This window comes from Syngnathus acus, chromosome 6 (genome assembly GCF_901709675.1).
Source record: "Syngnathus acus chromosome 6, fSynAcu1.2, whole genome shotgun sequence".
Classification (NCBI taxonomy): Eukaryota; Metazoa; Chordata; class Actinopteri; order Syngnathiformes; family Syngnathidae; genus Syngnathus; species Syngnathus acus.
The window spans coordinates 5,930,302-5,953,857 of record NC_051092.1 but is presented as its reverse complement, the minus strand read 5'-3'; the positions used below and the strand labels follow the sequence as shown (position 1 = coordinate 5,953,857).

Here is a 23,556-nt window from a genome sequence, read left to right as displayed (position 1 = left end):
CAGTTGTAACAACATGCAACAATAATTTCTTAATAAATGATGACACATCCTTAATTACATTTTCAAATGATCCTTTCTCCAACTTTCATTGGAAATCACAATGTTCCATCACTGATGAGCTATATTTTAGAGCAGGCTACTCATGTGGACCTTTGGGCTTCCTTGTGTTCATAAGGACTATGTATGTGAACCCTGAGGATCTATATGAATTAGCACCTTGTATCTCTAAGTAATTATCTATGAGATGAAAGAGAGTACCTTCCTTGAATATTGCCACACATATCAGCATACAATATTCATACACATGTACACATACGGCAAATAAATAATACATGAGTCAAGACATCATTTGCACTTTTGATCAAACTGTTAGTTATTCATCCACGCAGTCCTGTGTTTTGACTTTCATAGCTGTTATTTGCAGGCAAGCAAAATTTATGCGTTTCTCACCTAGGCACTGATATGTATGCAATGTTTAATCTCCACTCTAATTCTATTCATGTCAGTTGTAACATTGACCTGTGACTATATACGGTTAAAATGTGGTTTCGTTGTATGGATGCAAAAACTATGCGAACCTCAAAGATGAATACATCAAAAATTGCCAATGAGTCAAGCATGCAGTCCATGAAACGTTTATTATTCCTGTAAACGATTTCATTTCCATATGCATATGAACCCAAGGTCACGTCTGTTCCTTGTGAATCAAAATATCTCATCTAAAAGCTAAGTGTGTTTTCTTCCACTCTGTGTTCTCGGCTTTAACTGCAGTCTGGAGGGATGAGATTTTGTCTGTGACAAGGAGATGTGCAGAGAGCAACAGATGAGTGAGAGTAGCCCTAATAGCAACAAATATCCCCCTCCCCACAAACACACACATGTCAACCCAGATGTAATCTATTCCTTATTAGAATTCCATCCCACAGCATTCTATTGTCGTATTAGTCTTGTTTGGTCTGTGTTGTTGAAAATCAATCTTTCTGGGGGGCGGGGATGAAACTCTTGGGCGTAATAGCCATCACACTACCTAAATTCCAGTGGCAAGAGGGTAAAAAGGTTATTTGTCAAAGATGATTGAACCAAATGTTGAATTCATGGCATCAATTCGATCTCAGATTTTCCTTAAAATTCTTATCTCAAGGGTTGAAGTCATTTCCTTATCTTGTGCAAATGACAGTGAAATAACCTCCAGTAAAAATGACATTCTAGTCTCAGGTGCCCTTAGATTTACGTAAAAAATAAATTACTCTTCGGTTTGATTCGTCTTACATTTAAATATGTTGCCATTCTATGTTTAATTCCATTTTTCAGTCACACTTATTTTCTTGACATTCAGCTTAAAGTAAATGGGGCGTGTTTTGTTTCGCATTATTCACATTCTTGTGAGCACCTTTGAAAACCAAGAAGTTATTGTTAATCATCAGTTTTATCCGATTTCTATGAAATAAAATGCACACAAATCAGAACCTGAATCAGGTCTGTTGCAGCAGGGAGACATGGAAAACATTTATTTATTTAGATTTATTGCAAAGATTTCAGGTGAAAAACACCAATGGGGCTTTCTGAACAGGTTTGCTGGCGATATTGCTGGATGGAGCTGGTCTGAATTTCTCAGAGGATGTAGAACCTAAAAAAAGAAAATGACAAGTGTTATATGATCACAAGTATGAATTGGCTCACTGAATAAACTGGTACACTGCTGAGTCAGTAATGCATCAGTGCTGACGCCGGTGCTGACGGACTCCTTGTTGGGAGAGACACCGACCGCTCCGGAAGGAAATATTGACTGATTATTGAGTATGCTAAGAGGCAGTTTAGACTTCTTCACACCAGAAGTCTTCAATATTCATTCAAACATTGTGTGTCAACTCAATGATAAAGAAGCATATCTCATCTCCTCACTGAGCCAGATTCAAAAGTGACAAATGCTTGATGAGCAAGGTTCTTAACAAATCTTGTCCTATGGCAACAAATTCATGCTGCTTTTTTTCTCCCTTTTGGTTAAACATGATACTCTGTGCCCTTTTTTAACCATACACTTATCTGTGAACTGGCACTGAAAAATCAACATCTGAGCAGCGCACAGCGTGCATCTTTGATGAGTCACTTCCTTAGCGCAGATTTGCAAAATCGGACCTTCTATAAAGCGTCATAAATACACTCTGATTCTGCTTCAATCATCAGTGGCATTTAAGATTCTTTTTCCATGAGTCACATCCTGTCAGGACGAGCACTGCGACTATGATATCGTTCTCTTTGGATCTGTGAAGGCGCCAGCTGTCACCCTCATTACAAGTATTGACAAATATGATGATTTCAAAGGCAAAATATCACCCAAGACTAAGACAACATTTGTGTAATGTAATTACAATGTGTGCGGTGTCTGTTGTGAAATATTTGCCTGCTGTCCACCTGGCAGTGCTTGATCTTGTTGGTCCTCTGAACCCACGTACATCAATTCTAGATAGTTGAACCAAATTGAGAAAGGATGTGTGCCACTAGAGCGGGGTCAGAATGCAACTTCAGGACCTGTGAACAAAAAGGGTCACTGGCGGAACAGTTCTGGACAGGCAATTTGCGGAGGATCCTTGGATAGCCACTAAACTGGAACTCGTCTCTCAAGATACTACGGAACCCAAATTGGGGCCTTGAAGTCAGCCTGCATGCTGCAATAGAAGTTTGGAAACGCCAGAAACAAGAGTGGCAAAGTGCGGAGGAATGAAATGAAAGCAAGGATTACCTTTTTGACGGTAATCCTTTGCACAGGAGGTGAAGCGACATACGAGGTGTCAACGAAATCGAGGCGGAACAATGTGACAACCAAACAACTATGACATTTATTTGGTCACCACATAATGGTACCATATAAATGGGTAAGCACATAACCAAGTAAAGGTCAGCGGGCACACAGGAATCTGAAAAAGGAAAACACGTCAAAAATGGGCCATGACTAGAAGACCAGATCTTTATAGTACGTGCCCTGCAACTGGCTGGCGACCAGTATCCATCCATTATCTGTGCCGCTTGTCACCACGTGGGTCTCGGGCTGGAGTCGAGCAGTAGGCAGGGGACACCCTGAACTGGTTGCTAGACAATTGCAGGGCACACATAGACAAACAACCATTCGCACTCACACTCACACCTATGGGCAATTTGAAGCGCTGAATTGGCCTAAAACATCCATCCATCCATCCATCCATCCATTTTCTGAACCGCTTAGTCCCCACGGGGGTCGCGGGAGTGCTGGAGCCTATCCCAGCCGTCAACGGGCAGTAGGCGGGGGACACCCTGAACCGGTTGCCAGCCGATCGCAGGGCACACAGAGACAAACAACCATTCGCACTCACACTCACACCTATGGGCAATTTGAAGCGCTGAATTGGCCTAAAACATGTTTATGGAATGTGGGAGGTAAGGTGGAATCGAACCCGCAACTATGGTCCACCACTAGTAGATAATTTGAACAGTTAAACGTGAATCAAGTTTTCTCAGGTCTCCCTGGAAACTCACTAGATAAAAGCAGCTCAATCATCTTGGCTTTTTCTTTAATGCATGTGCAATTTGTTACCATCTCTTTCAATTGGCCACTCAGGCCTTGCCACAACAGCTCTCTCTCTCTCTCTCTCTCTCTCTCTCTCTCTCTCTCTCTCTCTCTCTCTCTCTCTCTCTCTCTCTCTCTCTCTCTCTCTCTCTCTCTCTCTCTCTCTCTCTCTCTCTCTCTCTCTCTCTCTCTCTCTCTCTCTCTCTCTCTCTCTCTCTCTCTCTCTCTCTCTCTCTCTCTCTCTCTCTCTCTCTCTCTCTCTCTCCTCTCTCTCTCTCTCTCTCTCTCTCTCTCTCTCTCTCTCTCTCTCTCTCTCTCTCTCTCTCTCTCTCTCTCTCTCTCTCTCTCTCTCTCTCTCTCTCTCTCTCTCTCTCTCTCTCTCTCTCTCTCTCTCTCTCTCTCTCTCTCTCTCTCTCTCTCTCTCTCTCTCTCTCTCTCTCTCTCTCTCTCTCTCTCTCTCTCTCTCTCTCTCTTCTCTCTCTCTCTCTCTCTCTCTCTCTCTCTCTCTCTCTCTCTCTCTCTCTCTCTCTCTCTCTCTCTCTCTCTCTCTCTCTCTCTCTCTCACTCACATGCATTAAGGGCTGCCGAAACAGAACTGCACATCGTTGCAGGAATAACAAGTCTAGAAAATGCATTCACATGCATTAGCATTGTGGTTTCTGAAACATTTGGAATAACCCGTTTTAATATCTGAACGGACATAGTTACTCCCGCATTTAAAGATCCTGATTTGAATTCCAATGCATTGACTTGTGATGCAAACCGATCTAATTTCCATATGGTACTTTTGACCATGAATTAGCTGGACTCACACAGCTAGTAAAACAGATTATGACTTAAAAGGTGCTACTAATAAACATCAATTTGAAGAAGTATAAAATGAGATTTTGCATAAATATGCTACAGAAACATAATATTTGCCTCCAGGGCTCTTGTGTCATGGCTTTTAAGATTGAGCAAATGGCAGCACTGGACTGCAGAGATGAAATTCTATTTTTAATTATTTCTATATTCTCTATATAATCTTCTGAATAAAACTCTGAGTAAATTAACCCTGAAATGAGTGAGTTAGTTCCAGAAAGAGAGGTAACTTAAACTCTGGGTCAGTTACTACGGTAACTTACTCTGTGAACTCTGTGGCCGTTCATTCAAAATCCGATCGACACGTAATAATTCGAAATGCTTACCTGTGATTAAGACTGTTGTAATTGCCTCATTGCGGCGTTTAAAATCCCTGTTAAACTCAATAAATCTACCGTCAGTTTTTGGCAGACTGCAAGTTGTGTGTTTGGATTCTTTTTTCCTCTTTCACAAGTGCGCATGCAGGGTGGAATTGCTATCTCTGAAGTGGTTTGAAAGCCTCACTGATTGATCACATAGCAAAGCCATTCTACAAATGGCCCAGATGAAATCCAATTCAGCGTCAAATCTACCACAATGGCTTATAATAGGGGGAACTGAGGCAGACAGAAAGTGCAACAAAACAAGCATGCATCTTTAACCTTCAACATTTCACCATTTTGACTGTTGTGTTTGAAATTAATGGAACAAAACTGAACGACTGGTCAGCATTGTTACCTCACAGCAAGAAGAGACTCAGGTGCCTTGAGTGCCTTGAGTCAAGATACAAATTTCAAGACGTACGAGCCACAGTTGGATCGATTTTTGTCCTGCTTTGACTTCCAAAGACTTTCAATCAGTGCTGAGGAGCTCAGTTGAGACATGGCTGTTTCTCAATAAGCATGCTTGTGCATTCTGAATTGGAGGGACGAGGACGGAAGTCGGCACATGTCTTGGGCCGTGGGACGGAGCGGCAAAATTTGAAGTGCCCACCTCTGCCACTTTCTTTAGTATATAGAGTTTTCACAAAAGAATACTTTGGGGTTCATCTATAAAACTATAGAGATGGGCACGAGTTTTGCATCCCTGGGCATCCTTACGTCTTTGTCCCTCGATTCATAAAATAGTCATCCCAATCCCCTCTTTATGTGACGAGGAAATTTACTGCATTATTTCCGTGGTGAGTGACATGACTATAATGTGTTTTATTTATGGTAGAAAGCAACAAGCGGAAATGGTCTATTTGTGTAATAATGTTGACGTGTGTCACAGTTTCAAATGGGGTATTTTAATGTAGGAGTAGCTCTGTCGCTCAGGCATGTAAACGAGTTAGTGATTCCGAAACTGTAATTTTGACTTTAAACCAAATATTGACGCATGTAAAGGTCGTGAATAGCCTTGGGGTCTGCAAAACATACAACGACACAGCGAACTTTCTTACTGGCTATCTTGTGAGTGAACTGAATTGTTCACAACTGTGTCAACCAAGATAGCTGCCAACATAACCACGGTCGGTGACAAAATTGACTGGCGATGCGTAAACATTCTCAACGGGGAAGTGCTCCTCACTCTTGTCCACTTGAAGCAAAGTGAAGTCATTCCCTTGCATACAAACGCGTGAATACCCATGAGACAAGTGGCGTGTCGTGATATTTCAGATTCAGTCTCCATTGGTGGATTTTCAGGTCTGGGCTACTTTCAACAAACAAAATACTCACCGGTCAAAATAATGACCGGAACAGGGAGATAGCATTAGTAGACAACCGTTAGAGTTTATCAGAAAAAAAAAAAAGAGGGGCGGGTGTGTTATTCAAAGTAATTGCCACGGTATTGTTTCAGGAACTGTCTTAATGTATTTTATGATGGTTTTTACCCGCTGATGTGGGAAATCACACACTGATATTGGACATTCATCACAAAGGTGTACTCTCAGGTTGAGGGCATGACTTTGGGCATTACAGTCAAGTTCATCCACACCAACCTCTCTCGGCGATGTCTTTATGGATCGAGTTTTATGCATTAGAAGGCAACCAACAACTGGTTTTGAGCTCAAATATTCAGTCAATATATAAATACTAGATTAATTGTATCTACCTTTTTCCGGAGCTCTGTCTTGAGGGAACGAATGTGGGAGGAACGTCCAGCCAATTGCTCCCATTGGTTCCACTTCACGGGACGGCATTGAAAATTGTCTCTCACACCTTGGGACATGTCCTGCTTTGCTGCTGGCGGTTGTACTAACAAACAGAAGAATGAATGTGGCATGACAAGTACATTGCTTATAAGTGGCCTTGCCGGGCGAGGAAAAAGGTGCTGTTTTCAGCCTCCAAAGAGTCAATCTTCTACCCGGGAATAAGGAACAAATTAGGCTGAGAGTGGTTTGAAAAAGACCACCTCGACATTGTACACGTCCTGCTTTTCCTTTCATGGACGAAGATACGACGCAACACTCGCACTGAATTTTGTGCTAATGTGCTTGCATTAAACCACCGGAGCAGAGTCACCATGAGTGCCACAATAACATCGAGCATTGTTTAATGTGTGTGGGAGACTTTACTATTTGTCAACTTCTGAAATTATTGCTACAAAACTAAGCTGGAGAGAGCGAGCAAGCACAGAGTTCAATGCGAGTGTTTTTAGATTTTATGGACAGGAACTAGCGTTTTTGTTCACATGAACTTTGAAGAATGATTGTAGTTTTATGATATCGAGTGACGTCAAGCTTGTCTATATTTAAGTCTCCCGGTGACCAGGCAGTGGGAAGTAGTTTGGCTGCAAACAGTTATGTCTACTTCAAGTTAAATAAGACTGCTGTCCACCCTCTTTAAAAAAAAAAAAGCGATTAACTTTATTACATACGCCTTAGAGCTTTTCAGATTCATCACATCTGAAACAGCAGAGTTCAGAATGTCGTAAGACGTGACTGTAACTTGGAGCCAGCCGCTTTTTTTTATGTCTTCCTCCTCCCCCGCTAAGATTAGCAGGAAGTGAGATTGAAATGTTTTCTCTCAGAGGTTGCAACAGGTGACATTCCCGCAAAGTCTGTAACTGTCATTGAAAGTGGGTTCCCATAGAAATAAAACATATCAGAAGTTCCTCCCATATTTCATCAGGATCATGGGGCATAGGAATAAGGGGGATTTATTAAGTTTATCGTTTCGGAGCCTAAATAACATATTGCCAAATGCATTACTCCTACACAAAACAGACAAGGTAACATTCTGACCCAATATGTCTTTTTGCAATCATATTGCAGCATATTGTATTCTGAGGTGATCTTCACACGCAGCTAATATGAACATTTTGTGGTTGGTGTCAAAGAATGGTTTAGCGGGAAATTACTTCAATGTGACGTCATGAAAAAGAAAGCCTTCCGGCTGGACAGCACTATGTTTAGGTTAGAGGAGATTAATTGAGCAGAAACTTTCAGCCAACATTGACAAAGGGTATGAAACTGAACAGGGCATTATTTGGTTTTACAAAAAAAATTAAAGAATTTTCAGAGTTAAGTAAATATTCTTCAAAATGTATTTGTTCAGGTCAGTACAAATAATTTCACAAAAGTACGCATACAACAAAAATCTTAAAAGAATTGAATATTTATCCCAATAATGTTTACTCTCATGCAAAAGAAACATTTAGAAAAAAAAGTGTCATCAATCATGCCGGTAGCGAAAAGTTAACCTTATTTAATTTCAAATGAATATGCGCTAAATTATTTAGGTGCAATTGCAAATCATCTATATTGTTCTCCTTTATGATTTAGTCTCCAGACAAATAACGAAATGTGAGCCCACTATTGATTCTCGAAGCTCCAGCTGACAGAACAGCAAATGCCTTCACCTTTTGTACAAGCCGCATGCGTCAACATAGGACGTGGGAACAGATGGGTTTGACATTTGGAAGAGAAGCGATTGCTGTGACACTGCAAAGCATGCGTGGCTGCCAGTGGGTGGGGGTCAAAACATCTATCTGTAACACCAAGGTGGCTACATAATGCTTGTTAACACCGATAAAAATACATCAGAAGGCAGAACTTGGAAATACGCATAACTGCCTTAAAAATTGGATATGTACTGTACATCTAAAATCTCCAAGGCAACAAGACGTATGTATACGTGGGCGTTCGGAACGGGTGAGGCAACATTCCTTTTATGGATGGCAATCAAACAAGGTCACTGACTAACTAACTGAACGGTACTTGTTCATGGAGCAATACCCAAGGGCGGCATTAATTAAATTCCATTTTGTGGAATCTTGGTCTTACTTCAGAAGCAGTAAAAAACATTAAGATGTCATTTACAATACTGTGTCACGTCTCGTCTCCAGCCGTCTCCTGTCTGCGTATATCAGTTAATAATTGTTAGTCCAAGAATGTAGATATTTTTTTAAATTTCATTTTCAGCTCACGCTTCTGCCCATTTTACCTTTCAGACAGTGTACTAGGTTTTGTGAGTGAATGACTCATTGTAAAAATATGTATGAATACATCTCCTTTTACTCAACTTGGACCATTCCAGCTAAGCACCACCCCCGCCCGATTCAAGAGAATGACCGAGGCCTCACTTTGTGATGTCACAAAGTGAGGTATCCCTGTACCGCCCCTGTGGACTAATTACACACCCAGTTTCTCAGAGCAGCTGTGCCTGCAACTTGAGCTGATGTGCGGCCGTTCTTATTTTGATGCATCAGATAAATTATAAACGTACCCTCTGTAATGTGGTCATGTACAAGTAGATTATTTTTTCGATGTAATTTTAATTTCTATGTAATTTTAACTACTTTTAACTCCAGTCTTTTTTAAAACTTAAAATAACTAAATTTCAATGAAATGATTGGATCAGTGAACGAAGACAAAAATATTACATAAATACATTTGTCCAAATTCATGCCAGCAAGAGTGTTAAAAACTTGAAAAATATTATTTTATTGTACATTTCGAACGCATATGATTTTAAGCAAGTCAACTATGGAAATCATGTCTTAAATGGCAATGACAATTTTTAATTTGTGAATCCTGCTTTTGCTTGTAATCCCTTTTACAGCCAATATTAGACAGCCTGTAAATTGTTACTGCACAGAAACAACTGTATTCACTCTCATGCTGTTGGTATTAAACAAAATGTGTCACTGTATTAAACCTTGGCTTACATGAAACCATTTTTGATTCTGTTGATTTAGACTGCTTTTTCTTATTTTTCCTGGACGTTTCAAAATGTAGTTGCTTGGTCTACTCTCTTCCAGTCAACTTTTCCAATGACATTTCCAGCCTGCACATTTCTGCCTGTCCTTCAGCTCTTTCTTCTGTTTTATTGTCCTTTGCTTGTGACTATGATGGACCCTTTTCAAGTATAAAAACTAGCCTTCAGAGTGAAAATGAAAATCTTTTTTTCTGAGCTTCCTCCGTCACAGCTTGAAGTGTTTTGATGAGTGCTTTTGTCCTTTACCTCTTGATGTAGCAACCAAGGCCCAACACCAAAAGGTAATTAGCAACCTTTTTAGGAATTTAAATTAATTTTCCTATACTCTATGATTATGGGCTGCAGAATTTAAGCCTCCTAAAAATCCACTCATTATGAAAACATAATTGTCCATGGTTTTAACTGACATATTCATGCTTTTATGCATGAAGAGTAGGCCTCCATATTAGTTGCAACAATTTAGTACCTATAATTTTGTCATACTAACCTAGTCCCATTCCTTCCAGCAAATCTCCTTTTTTACATTTCTCACATATATTGTGTGAATGCTAAGTTCATGGAATTGAAAAGGCACACATTCAGTGCACAAATATTTTAGTGGGATTCTCAGATGACCACCAATGGTTGTTGTTTGGTGCTCATATTTTTTCCTGACCCACTGACCTCATAGATGAATAGAGAAGATTTACAACACATCTGGGCAAAGTAAGGCTCTTTGACTACAACCAGCCTGTCCACCATCTCTGCAGTTTTTAGTAAGTCAAACTAAAATGTCAACTATGCTTTGGTTATATTATCAAATGCATGTGCATCAGCAATGCAAGCGAACAAGAGAAGAAACTTGTCTTCGGTTTTGCCAACTTAGTAACTCAATGACTTCTGACCACATGCTTGCTAATAAAAAAAATAAAAAAAAGTCACTCTGAATAGCTGTAGTGGTGACACTACTTGAAATTAGCCTACTTTTTTGCTGTTGGTAATATGTTTTTGTCATGGATCGGCTGGACCAGGGCGACGAAATGTAGCTTGGACCAGGGTTTGTTGGAGAGAACAAACTAACAGACTCGGCAAACTGACATGGTTTAACAAAACAACAAGAGGACTGACCGACAGGGACGTGAAACAAAAGCCTCGTGAATCAAAAAGACAACAGGAACCAAAATACATCAAGACAACAACAACACACACACAATGACCCGAAGGGTCGTGAGGGGCAGACAGGACTTATATACACGACAGGTAACAAGAGGCAGGTGAGAAGAAGCAAACTAATCATGGGCACACAGGAGGGGAGGGGCGAGCACACAGACAGAAACCATGACAACAGAGACACATAGTAACACGGCTGGGGACGAGACGTGACAGTTTTGCACAAGCAAAAAACAGCATTGCATGGAATAGGCAATTGGTTAGGTTGTGTAATTAATCACACGAAATACAATTTTGTAAATAATGTGCACATTACCAGGGTGTGAAAAGTCGTAAAGTAAATGATAAAGTCACATGACAATGTGCAGTGATTTGCTACAGGTACATGCTATTTATTGATAATAAAGTGTGTTTACTCACATTTATTTATTGTATTGGATTTATTTCTAACTACACAATGCTAAAAACGAAATGCGCTTCAGTAGCTTCAAGGTTCACTCACGGTTACAGTTTATTGAGATTGTTGGACAGGGAGTTCTATTTTGCAGCACTCTGCTTTGTGAGTACACACACATACGCACACACACACACACACACACACACTAGACTCCACTCGACAGCAATGCTTCAGTGATCAAGTGGACAGCTGGTATTGGCTTGTCACACTTGACCACTTTTGTCATCGATAGTCATTGTCCAAACTCAATGGCAGCTTGCTGTTGGATGCTGTGAGTAAGTGTGTGTATTTGTGTTGAAGGCTGTTGGGTGTGAAAGTGAATGAGTGAGGGATTTTCATTTCTGTTTGTGAACATTAGTGTTTTGAAAGTGGCAATTTTCGTCCTTGTGACCTTTCGCTCCATTTCGAATCTTGGCTTACAATACAATACAGTGATCCCTCACCACTTCGCGCTTCACCTATCGCGGCGGGGCGACTTTGCGTGTTTATAAGTGACGGGAGAACGGCGTTTAAATACACGCTGATAGCGCGGGCCGTGCCTATGAGCAATGTGCATCGCTGCGGGCAAGCGCGGATCAGACAAACGGGAATCAGTTGGAAGGCGTGCGTGTGTCAAAGCAGACAAAACGGCAAAGATTGACTGGCGATGATCGCCGTCTATTTACACGCCCTAATCAGCGGGTAACACGGGACAGATGGTGGTGATCAGCCATCTGCGTCTGGTCAACAAATGTCCCCAAAAGTCCTGCCTTGGTTTAAAAATTCTAACATTTTAATGAGAAGAGTGACAAGGGATTTGCTTTGGGTCTGCTGAAGATAAAACCATATACAATGTATGACACCTGAGTGATGGAAAATATCAACCCACTAAGAAGAAGTATGTTCAAGCAAGGACTTTTGCAGAATTTTAGTTCTGGCAAAGCTCAAGCAGCACACAGAAGCAAAGACAGTGGCCCATATGGGGGTCGAACCCATGACCTTGTCGTTATTAGCACCACGTTCTAACCAACTGAGCTAACAGGCCACAATTTAGTCTGCGTCTGTCAACAAATATCCCCAAAAGTCCGGCCTTGCTTTAAAAATTCTAACATTTTAATGAGAGGAGTGACGAGGGGTTTCCTTTGGGTCTGCTGAAGATAAAACCATATACAATGTATGACACCTCAGTGATGGAAAATATCAACCCACTTTGAACATTATGTTCAAGCGAGGACTTTTGCTGCGTTTCAGTTTTGGCAAAGCTCAAGCAGCACACATAAGTAACGACAATGGCCCATATGGGGGTCGAACCCATGACCTTGGCGTTATTAGCACCACGCTCTAACCAACTGAGCTAACAGGCCACAGTTTGATGTGCATCTGGTCAACAAATGTCCCCAAAAGTCCTGCCTTGGTTTAAAAATTCTAACATTTTAATGAGAGGAGTGACGAGGGGTTTCCTTTGGGTCTGCTGAAGATAAAACCATATACAATGTATGACACCTCAGTGATGGAAAATATCAACCCACTTTGAACAGTATGTTCAAGCAAGGACTTTTGCAGCATTCCACTTCTGACATAGCTCTAGCAGCACACATAAATAACAACAGTGGCCCATATGGGGGTCGAACCCATGACCTTGGCGTTATTAGCACCACGCTCTAACCAACTGAGCTAACAGGCCACACTTTGATCTGCATCTGGTCAACAAATGTCCCTAAAAGTCCTGCCTTGCTTTAAGATTTTAATGAGAGGAGTGACGAGGGATTTCCTTGGGTCTGCTGAAAATAAAACCACATACAATGTATGACACCTCAGTGATGGAAAATATCAACCCACTAAGAACAGAATGGTCAAGCGAGGGACTTTTGCAGCATTTCAGTTCTGGCAGAGCTCAAGCAGCACACATAAGCAGCACACATAAGCAAAGACAATGGCCTATATGGGGGTCGAACCCATGACCTTGGCGTTATTAGCACCACGCTCTAACCAACTGAGCTAACAGGCCACATTTTGGCTTGCATCTGGTCAACAAATGTCCCCAAAAGTCCTGCCTTGGTTTAAAAATTCTAACATATTAATGAGAGGAGTGACGAGGGATTTCCTTTGGGTCTGCTGAAGATAAAACCATCTACAATGTATGACACCTCAGTGACGGACAACATCAACCTACTAAGAACAGTATGTTCAAGCGGGGACTTTTGCAGCATTTCAGTTCTGACAAATCTCAAGCAGCACACATAAGAAACAACAGTGGCCCATATGGGGGTCTAACCCATGACCTTGGCGTTATTAGCACCACCCTCTAACCAACTGAGCTAACAGGTCACAGTTTGGTCTGCATCTGGTCAACAAATGTCCCCAAAAGTCCTGCCTTGGTTTAGAATTCTAACATTTTTAATGAGAGGAGTGACACGCGATTTCCTTTGGGTCTGCTGAAGATAAAACCATGTACAATGTATGACACCTCAGTGATGGAAAATATCAACCCACTAAGAACAGTATGTTCAAGCGAGGACTTCTGCAGCATTTCAGTTCTGGCAAAGCTCAAGCAGCACACATAAGCAAAGACAGTGGCCCATATGGGGGTCGAACCCATGACCTTGGCGTTATTAGCACCACGCTCTAACCAACTGAGCTAACAGGCCACAGGTTAGTCTGAATCTGGTCAATTGGTTTAAAATTTCTAACATTTTTAATGAGAGGAGTGACGCGCGATTTCCTTTGGGTCTGCTGAAGATAAAACCATATCCAATGTATGACACCTCAGTGATGGAAAATATCAACCCACTAAGAACAGTATGTTCAAGCGAGGACTTTTGCTGCATTTCAGTTTTGGCAAAGCTCAAGCAGCACACATAAGCAAAGACAGTGGCCCATATGGGGGTCGAACCCATGACCTTGGCGTTATTAGCACCACGCTCTAACCAACTGCGCTAACAGGCCACATTTGAGTTTGCATCTGGTCAACAAATGTCCCCAAAAGTCCTGCCTTGGTTGCAAATTCTTTGGTGCAAATGATTATGTACAATTCCCTGACGTTTTCATCGTTAACAATTGCTTAAGTCATCTTCTGAACTGGTGACTGGAGCCTATTCCAGAGGTCTTAGGGCAGTTGGAGGTGTACACCCGGAACTGGTCGCCAGCCAATTGCAGGGCACCATATATTCACACTCGCACTTCCGGACAATTTTGGAGTGCTCACGATCGGCCTACCGTGCATTTCTTTGGAATGTGGCAAGGAACCTGAGTACCCGGAGGAAATGCTCGAAGGCATAGGGAAAACATGCAAATTCTGTTGAATTGTCTCACAACGCACAACATTTTGCCATTTGTTCATCGTATATAAATCTTTACATGCAAAATGGTTGATAAAAGTGTCATTATAAATCAAGCGATTTCTATGCATTCAGATATGATAATCTTCCCAGGTGAATAGATTTTTTCTAAAAAGCATTAGATCAAGCAATTCCAGTTCTCAGTAATATGTTATATTAAATTAGGATAATTATTGTGATATGGATGAGAATTTGATGCCAAAAGGCTGTGCAGTAACTACATTGTAATTCCCAAAGTGTTGCATGTACAATTTTTCATATTCAGTTCTTTAAGTGGGTCCTGGAACTTCTCAACTGAAGCATCTCATATAACAGGACTTTTTACGACATACAGGGACTTCACATAAGCCCACAGTACCCTCACTTGTTTTATTTCCCTCTTCCGCCTTACAATACTCCTAAGACTTTTTCAGTAATTCACCTAAAAAAAAATGGCAGAGGATATTTTATGCCTCGGGTGACAATTTACGTGCCGTCGTTTACGTAACACGTCACCGATGCAAAGGCTAAATTCAAAATAAAAGCTCGACAAATAATACACTGGCGTCAAACATTTGGCCTTTATGGTCTGCTGATGCGTCTAATTTACCTGGCAACAGTCAAATAAAGGGAGTACCGGCATATTCTTTTCAATACTTAAAACGCTCTTCATAGACGATCATCCATAATTTTAAAAGCTAGTCTGATGAGTCATTCAAGGTCGCTTCACAGGCCATCATCAAGACGACGCTTTAGTTTAAAAGGAAGCTATTCACCTGTGAGTAATCATACATACGTTTGAATGCGTCATCCACCAACCTTAAGATGTGCCACTCAGTAGCAAAATGAAAAGTGCATAAAGGAGCAGACGTCACAACAAAGTACATTCCCATAATGTGTCTCAGAACTTTTTTTTATTTCCCATGCATAGTTTGGACAAGCTTATAGAGGAAATGAAATATATGAAAATAAAAAATAGAGGTTTTGACATTCATTGTGGTTTTCTAAATCTGAGGAAAAATAAAGTGGGAGGGTCCTTCATAGTTCAATAGGAATTAGTCTTTTTTTGATAGGGAAAAGTGCTGTATAAAATAAATACAGTTACAGGAAAAATCCCTAAAATAAATTTTAAACAACAACAACACAGTGCAATAAAATGGGAAAAGACCAACACAATAAAATAAAATTCCAGCAGTTGACAAGATTCTGACTCTGCGCCCTCTCTGCAACTGTAAACTATTTTAGTGAAGATAATGTATCAATGTAAAAAGATGTCCAATAATCAATTACAAATTTGGTTGGGCTTTACATCAAGACTCTATTAAATCAAATGTGTCGGATGAATTGCAGCAAAAGAGAAAATTGGTGGAAACATGATTAAAATTGGGCTGCGGTTTTAGACTCACACCATCATCGCATATAACCTACAGACATTATGTCATGTTTTTAAAATGCAGCTGTGATTTCATAGGATTAAGCAGAAGCTGTTGTCCACAAGGTTGTTTGAAATATTGTGTTTATTTAAGTGAGTGGCAACCATCTGAGCTATATGGAACATCTAGCAGCTTTGGATTTATTCAGTGTAAAAAATGAGAGTGGGCTGCACAGACACGTGACGCATACATTATTGAATGTTGTTCCTTGAAATCGGAATGTCTGACGAGGTCGTGATAATGCTAACACTGGTGATGAGAAAAATGTAGGGGACTTTGTGTTGTAGGACAATTGGCTTTCTAACACCTCCAATACAATTTCTTTTTGGTCATGATCGTCAAAAATGCTTGCAGGACAGATATAAATTCGACACTACTGACTTTTGCAATTGCAACTAGAGCTTGAATCTGATGAAATGAAAAGAGGTCTTCTATATTTGCATGTGCGACAAATGACAAATCAAAGTGTCACATGGACTCTCACCCAACAAGTTATGAAATGACGTGTTTCCTTTAGTGCAATGAGGTGCTGGCCGTGCTGTAAAGAAACATGACAGTGTCTTTGCCCACGACAAACAATCACCATAATGAAAAGCATTTTAGAATGTATATTGATTGAATGGCATGGGGGGATGTCAAACACTTCATCTTACACTTAGAGGACAAAGAAAAAAGAAAGCATGTCAATAAAGCCAGAATGAAATTAAAGATGTTGTATCGCTTCAGTTTGGAAGGTGACTTCATTGCTATCACAGTATACAAGCAGCTGTGTCCAAAATATATTTTCCGAAGCCTTGATTGACGATTGGATCACGTTGTGCTGCTCATCCAACAGTAGATTCAATCAATTAAATATGAAATCAATCTAATGTTAATGTCACCATCGCATAGACTACAAACGCAGAAGAAAAATGGTTATACAATAAGAAAATTCAGTGTAGTCCCATGGAGAAGACCGATATCTACACAAAACCACTTCAACACACCGAGAGCCACACAGTTCCTTCTAACAGCATGAAGATAAAGCAAATAACAAATAAAAATACACAATATGTAGGTAGTTTTCTGTTGACATGAAATCAGTGAGGACTAGAAGATAAATATTTCACATTTGTCTCTCCCTTGCGTTTGAAGAGAAATAAAAAAAAATGCTTGTACGAAAGAAAAAAAGATCAATTTGAAATATCCTTCACTAATTAGTAACATTACATACCACATTTATTTTCTTTTTTTCTTAACAAAAATGCCTTAGCTTCTTCTAGTAAGCATAAAAGAGCCAGTGTTGAAACCAAAATGTATTATAGAATTCTTTTTAGACATCATCGACTATGCACAGATAATAAAATTACATGATCAAGTCTTTTCTATACAAGAGATTATTCCTCTGTTTAGGTCTGGACCGAGGTGAAAAGACTGGAGATTTGCAAAACTCTACGATCGCCTGTCGACGTAATTACTGCTCATCAACAACTCAGTTCAACCGAGACAGAATGAGGTTGTTCACATAGGACCTTTTAACGTCCCACGATGCAAAATATTGACAAGTGGTTGGTGTTTAATTTGGGACAAGAAAGTGACCTAGGGGACGAGGCACACTTTAGTGTGCAGGTAGTCATACGGGTAGGATCCCTCTCAGCTCACAGTGTTGTTGACCCACGAGAGAGGAATAATCAGTGAGTAACATCACTGGCAAATTGTGCTCAGGAGCAAATGGACACCGACCGGGCCCTGCCGATGAGTAACAGCCTTTCATTGGGATTAATGTCATGCCAGTTGAGTGCCACTTTAGCAAGGACTGACAGCACAAAGGGTGCATGGGACCTTCTTGGAGCTGAGTGAGGACTTGCATCTGCTCAGTCAGATTAATGAAGGGAAGGAGAAAGAGGATGATGGCAATTGCTCAGCTCACTTGACATGTTCAGCGCTGTGGGAGGAACAGTAATATTTTTTGTGAGCTATGAATGTCGAGAGACTGCTGAACTTAATATTGCACAGCCTACAGTAGCGGGAGTTACCGTTCTGGACCGGGGACACGACTGGGCTTTTGGGACCGGGGTTGGGTGCAGGGAGGTGACGCGAGGCAACGGTTGGTGAAGTCTTACCAGGGGGGAGGGACAGCCCCACGGTTTCTCTTCGGTGATCAGGCACAGGTGACAAAGTCAGAGGGGGAGGAGCCCTTGAGGGGGAAACGGGTTGAGGTGGACTCGCTGACGACGATCGCCCCTCACCTGATGGGCTGCCGTTTATCGGAGGGGAGCACGGAGAAGTGGCGTCACTCCTTCCCTGCCCATTAATAGTATCTCTGTGAATGCGAGGGAGCAATTTTGAGGGGGCGCTCGGCGGGCTCGTTGAGTTGGTGGCTGTGACTCCGTCTCTGGGACTAAGGCTCGGGCTGGGACTAACTCTGCTGCCTGGCTGGGGTTGAGCCTCTTGGGGCGACTGAATAGAAACAACCAAGCCATGGACAGTCTTGAAGTGCTCCATTAGGTCACATGTGATGGACTTGTTAGGACAATATGGACAGACCATCTGAGAAGAAGCCATGCAAACGCCTGTGGCACCTGCACCTGGGGTGGCCGCCTGTCTGCTTGTTGCATCAGGGGGAGGTGTGGCATCAGAGGCACTTAAGGCTGAGGTGTGAGGACTGGTTGATGAGCCTTGTGCCTGTGTCATCCAATCTGCGGGGAGTACTTTGGCTTCCACGGGCTGAAGGAGATCTTGGCGATCCTGGTGAGACCTGCTTTTCGGCGACGTAGAAGCTGATCTTTTCAGCCTGTGAAGCTGTAAGCTTTGCTGTTGGAGGGTGGTGGCAGGGCAATAGTAGGTCTTGTGAGCCAAGTAATTCTCAATGCTATTGAAGCTGATACTGCAGGCGGTGCACTTATGGTAATCGGTGAGCGGCAAGGCAGGAAGAATACTGCTGGTACCGTGATGAGGAACTTCTTGGAGGCGGGGCCTCTTGCTCAGATCAATCGGACCGTCGCCTTCTGGGCTAGAGCAGCCTGCGGCAGTAGGAGAAACCTCTTGCTTCACTGCCAGGCCAAGTACGGAAGGAGAGGGCGCAGACGCGGCAGCGGCAACCGTGGCAGCGGCAACCGTGGCAGCGGCGGCGGCGGCCGCTAAGGCTTCTGTTCGCGCCATATGAATTTCATACATCTTCTTCCTTTTGCGTGTACGAATGGGCTGAGGATGAAAGGCTGCTGTGGTGGTGGTTCCCTTTGCCGTGTGTACGGCTCGATGATTGGACGGGTCATGGCGCGATGCACAGTAGAAGCGTTTGTGAACGGTGTAGTTTTCGTGACGGGTGAAGCGAATATTGCAGGCCACACAAAAGGTTCTGTTGGGATCATCTTCCAGATCTTCAGCAGACCCGCTGGCGGGGCTCTGGCTACCTTCACTCGCTCGTCCTCCTCTACTGCCTACTCCCTCGCCTTCCGACGAGGATGATATTCCTTCCCGGCCTGTAGGAGTTTCGGTCTTCACCGACACTCTCTTGGTTTCTGTTGCTCCGCTATCTGCAGCAGGTTCGGATTCAGAGGGAGAGGCGGAAGCTGCTCTGCTCACTGCTCCGTCTTGAGGAGATGCTGATGAATCTTGTACCTTGCTGGACGGCACAGTGGCTGGGGAAGTATCTCTTGCTGATCCAGGGCCTGAAGCTGAGGTTGCACCTTCTCCGTGGTGCCTGCTAGAGCAGTAAAGCCTCTTGTGTGCATAGAAATTGTTGATATTGTTGAATGTAATGTCACACTCAAAGCAGGTGGTGCCTTTTAGAGGTGGTGTTTCTGCGGCTGTTGGTACAGTCGGCGCAGAGGGGAAGAAAGTGGCTGCGTTAGTCTGAGGAATTGCCTGGCCCTGCTTCAGACGGCTGTGAACCATCTCAGACATTTTCGCCAGGATCTCGGAGGCCTGAGGCAAAATGGCTGTTTCGGGGTTAAACATGTACTGAGGCAAAAACATTGATCCACCGGGGAAAACGGAGCCAGCACCACCTATGTGACTTGGGCTACAACCAGGAGTGGGACTCGTTGGTTCCGCTTTTACCGCTGTGGTGGCAGGACTCTTTGACGTCTGACAAATAGAGGTGGTCGTTTGCTTCTCCTTTGTCATCTCTACTTTCTTGTCAGCCTCCTCACCGTCCTCTTTAAAGTCCATCTGGTGGTCTTCCGCCTCCGATTCTGAATGAGGCTCTTCTTTGATTCGGAGGGTGGTGGTTAGGTCATCTGGTGGACTGCATCCACGTGGAGTGGCAGAGCCTCCGTGAGCACCTGGGCTGGAGGAATCTGAATTTGGGACACAGCCTAGAGGCTCACCCTCTGGTGTCGACGGCTGATCGGCAGATGACGGGGTGCTTTGACGAGGGGTGGGACTCCTTTCGGCGGGGACTCTGACTTCAAGGTGGGTTCGTACGTGCTGCTGCAACTGGGAAGGCGAATCAGCGTTGTGGCCGCAAACTTGACACTTCAGAACCACTCCAGAGTCTCCTGGGCTGAGAACTGATCAAATAAAACAGTAGTCACTAGTCTTCACACTGCAAATCATTGTACTGTTTTCATTTGGTGACTTCATTTAGAAACGTAAAACAAAACCGACAGGTTTACATTAAATAGCTTTTAATTGCAACCCACACTTTACAAGTGAATGTCGGAAGCAAAGGTTAGCGTACAAGAGCCTTGACTTGATTAATTACGTGTCAAGAACAGCACCCCCCATGACAGAATAAGAGGTGTTGAAAATGGATGATGGGGAAAATGATCATTCAATCCATTGCTGATTGTTCTGAACTTTTGTTTGCACTTCCTGCAGTTGATGTCAAGACTGTAAAGAATGCCTCTGCCAACTGCGATCAAATAGTTCACTCTTTTATTGTTATTTATTACAGCAGACTTGAGTATTCAAAATAAAGCGGGTAACTGAGGCTTTGTTGTTTCGATACGTAGGAGAAAGGCTTCCTTTTCACACCGCATTGAGCAGGGCGCAGCGTGGCGTCGTCAAACCCATTCATTGCATATGTGGTAAGGGGCGGCGAGGTGCCGAGAATTAGAAAACCTTCTATTCAAGAGCGGCCGTGCCGTGCCATGACGTCAGGCATGTGGCTCCAATTGGGGAGAAGATTTAGTGGTATTTTGGCAGACTAACTGTCAAGTAAGGGCTTGATAATTATCCAAGTTGCCTGAGCTATTAAAGTTTCTCTCCTGCTCACATCTTCCTTTCTTAAAATGAACAGTCAAAAGCTTTTTTGTAACAGTCAACGAAGCATTTTGTAGAGGTGCGGTCGAAATACTGACTTATATATGAAAATATACGGCGTGTTTTATTTACGGTAGAAAGTAACAAGTGATCAAATTCCCTTTGATTGGCTGTCGATACGTGCGTAGAATAATTTTGGGCTGAACTGGGAATCGCTATAAGATGTTAAAATCAATATTGCTACTCTGCAACTGCTGGATGTATTCAGATACAACGTATGCTTGCTATCATTTTCACACAGAAAATAAAACAATGCTTGATTCTGACAAGAGTTGAAATTTCTTCATAATGGAACTCAATGAGTCTTAAGACATATTTACATTGGGACTTACCTGTAGACATGGGCAACTTTGGAAGGCCCGGTCCTGGAGAGTAGACCTCACTACGAGATCCGGGCTGGCAAACCATGTGGCTCGTAACCAAGTGGCTGTAGAGAATGTCCCTCGTCGTGGAGACAAAGCCACAGCCGTGGCACACGCCGTTCAATGTGTCGGTGTGGACTTTCAAATGGCGCTCACAGTTTGCTTTAGTGGTGAAGGCAGACAGACAGATGAGACAGACAAATGGACGCTCCCCTGTGGGAAGAAGAAAGTGAAATGAGTCAGGGAAACAAAAATGTCGCTGAGGTTAAAAGTCTGTGTCGTCTACAATGCAATGTTCTCACCGCTATGTGTACGCATGTGAATCTCCAGTGAACTTGCGCTTGGGCAGCTCTTGTTACACTGAGGAAAGGGGCAGATGCGTTCATTGGGATAGGACTCCTTCGGTTTGTCTTGTGGTCCGGGAGATGAGGCCGCGGCTGGCTGTTTCTGCCGGCTGGCACAGTAGTACATGAGGTGGGCTTGCAGGTTCCTTTCACTTCTGTACCAAATCCCACAGTCTTTGCACGGGAAAATGTCCTCTGATCACACAGATAACACAACGCCGAGTTGATTCAACGCACAAACTGAATTTCATTATTTCCATAGTTTTGCTGGGTGTGTTGATTTTTACAAAGCTAACTTTAGCGACATATACAGTGTGCAACAGCCAGACAGGGCAGCACTATTGTCAAGCATAACAGTCATCGAGTACTTGATAGTTGCTGCTAAAGAGCCGCATTGCCATCATGTGGCTAAAGTCAACATTACTACAGGTAGTTAAAAAAAAATCCTTGTTAAATACTCCCATTGCAGAATGTGAAACATTAGAATGTTATTACATTTCTGGGAAGGTGATTGCAATATCTACTTATTTTAAAAACTTACTATTGACAACAGCAGTAGCCAAGATTGCAGCCATGCCTGCTTGCTGTGGGAGGAGCTGGATGTCTGTGTGAAGAGCAGCAGGATACAGTGGCTCCTCTTTTGCCACCAATGTTTTCGGGGTTATAATGTTGGGAAGAGGGGAAGCCCTGGCGACAGGGGAGGATGGTTTTGGAGGAAGCAGCGGAGTAGCCAGGAGTCTTTCTTCTACAAAAATGTCTCTGGTCACCTTGCAGAATAACTCTTCACCTAAAAACACATAGGGTCAGGATATGAGTAAATAACTGGGACACATTTTAAAGCAATTTTAATCATGATAAACTGCATCTAAATTTGATAAACTTCATATTATCATTTCATTAATATATGACATGCGGTGGAGCTCTTCAGGCTAAAAGTCAAATTGTGAGACGAGTTGGGCACAGCAATATCTCTGTTGCCAATCTCACCTTGGCTGTAGATAGTACAGTTGGACTCTGATGGATTCGTGGTCAACGCAAGACTTCTTATCCAACAATCTGGATCATCACACACCAAGGTCCAATTGGAATTCTACATAAAAAAAATACAGAGGCACAGCAAAATATAAGAGCTGAACACACAAATCTCCTTAACTTCAATTCTTAGAATCATCATCACTTTCACTAATCCTTATGGAAACGGTGGAACTGATGCTGATTCAGCAATTATGCTCTTAAGAGAACAACAGTGCACTTTTGTTCATCCGTGCAGTCATTCATTAAATGAAATAAAAAATAAATAAATAGCACACATGCAGTTATGTTTAATAGCCAGTTGGGGGCAGCAGGGATTCAATGTTACGATGTGGCAGAAGTTAAGAACACGTTTTCATTCCACGACTGATTGCCAACAACTCAAACAAGACACAAGCCATCAAACCTACAAAGACAATATGATGTAACAAAGGACACACGCCTAACTGCAGGCCTGCTGGGTGAGAGGCCTGGTCCTGAGGTCCGCCACAAAGCCCCCTCTAACACCCAGAAGGACACTCAAAACATAAAAAACTCCACAGGGTCCATGAACCGGTACAGAGGCGGTTCGGCGAGCAGGTCACAGACTACGGAGCGAGCCGATGGACTGTTCCGGTGTAAACAAAGACCAGACGTTTGGAAATCAGAAAATTG

The 23,556-nt window shown here is 42.5% G+C and overlaps 1 protein-coding gene and 7 non-coding genes across 9 annotated transcripts in view; all 8 read right to left on the bottom strand.

Annotated features, from left to right (window-relative positions):
* Positions 1 to 12,138: 12,138 nt before the first annotated feature.
* On the bottom strand, positions 12,139 to 12,212 carry trnai-aau. The gene has a single exon. It is a non-coding gene; the product is annotated as a tRNA-Ile (tRNA).
* Positions 12,213 to 12,457: 245 nt separating this feature from the next.
* On the bottom strand, positions 12,458 to 12,531 carry trnai-aau. Its single transcript has one exon. It is a non-coding gene; the product is annotated as a tRNA-Ile (tRNA).
* Positions 12,532 to 12,777: 246 nt separating this feature from the next.
* trnai-aau lies at positions 12,778 to 12,851 on the bottom strand. The gene has a single exon. It is a non-coding gene; the product is annotated as a tRNA-Ile (tRNA).
* A 250-nt stretch (positions 12,852 to 13,101) lies between these two features.
* Positions 13,102 to 13,175, bottom strand: trnai-aau. The gene has a single exon. It is a non-coding gene; the product is annotated as a tRNA-Ile (tRNA).
* A 246-nt stretch (positions 13,176 to 13,421) lies between these two features.
* trnai-aau lies at positions 13,422 to 13,495 on the bottom strand. Its single transcript has one exon. It is a non-coding gene; the product is annotated as a tRNA-Ile (tRNA).
* A 246-nt stretch (positions 13,496 to 13,741) lies between these two features.
* trnai-aau lies at positions 13,742 to 13,815 on the bottom strand. The gene has a single exon. It is a non-coding gene; the product is annotated as a tRNA-Ile (tRNA).
* A 224-nt stretch (positions 13,816 to 14,039) lies between these two features.
* trnai-aau lies at positions 14,040 to 14,113 on the bottom strand. Its single transcript has one exon. It is a non-coding gene; the product is annotated as a tRNA-Ile (tRNA).
* Positions 14,114 to 15,376: 1,263 nt separating this feature from the next.
* Positions 15,377 to 23,556, bottom strand: part of zfpm1 (zinc finger protein, FOG family member 1) — a 75,630-nt gene continuing 67,450 nt past the window's right edge. The window contains exons 5-10 of one of the 2 annotated variants that reach the window (XM_037254650.1): positions 22,858 to 22,960; positions 22,412 to 22,657; positions 21,829 to 22,065; positions 21,497 to 21,739; positions 17,933 to 20,410; positions 15,377 to 17,841 (exon numbers count right to left, since the gene is read on the bottom strand). In XM_037254650.1, the coding sequence (XP_037110545.1) occupies positions 17,780 to 17,841; positions 17,933 to 20,410; positions 21,497 to 21,739; positions 21,829 to 22,065; positions 22,412 to 22,657; positions 22,858 to 22,960 (3,369 nt within the window). In that variant the 3' untranslated portion in view covers positions 15,377 to 17,779. Of the gene's footprint in view, positions 20,411 to 21,496; positions 21,740 to 21,828; positions 22,066 to 22,411; positions 22,658 to 22,857; positions 22,961 to 23,556 lie in introns of both variants that reach the window. The other variant, XM_037254649.1, reaches the window with a different exon arrangement.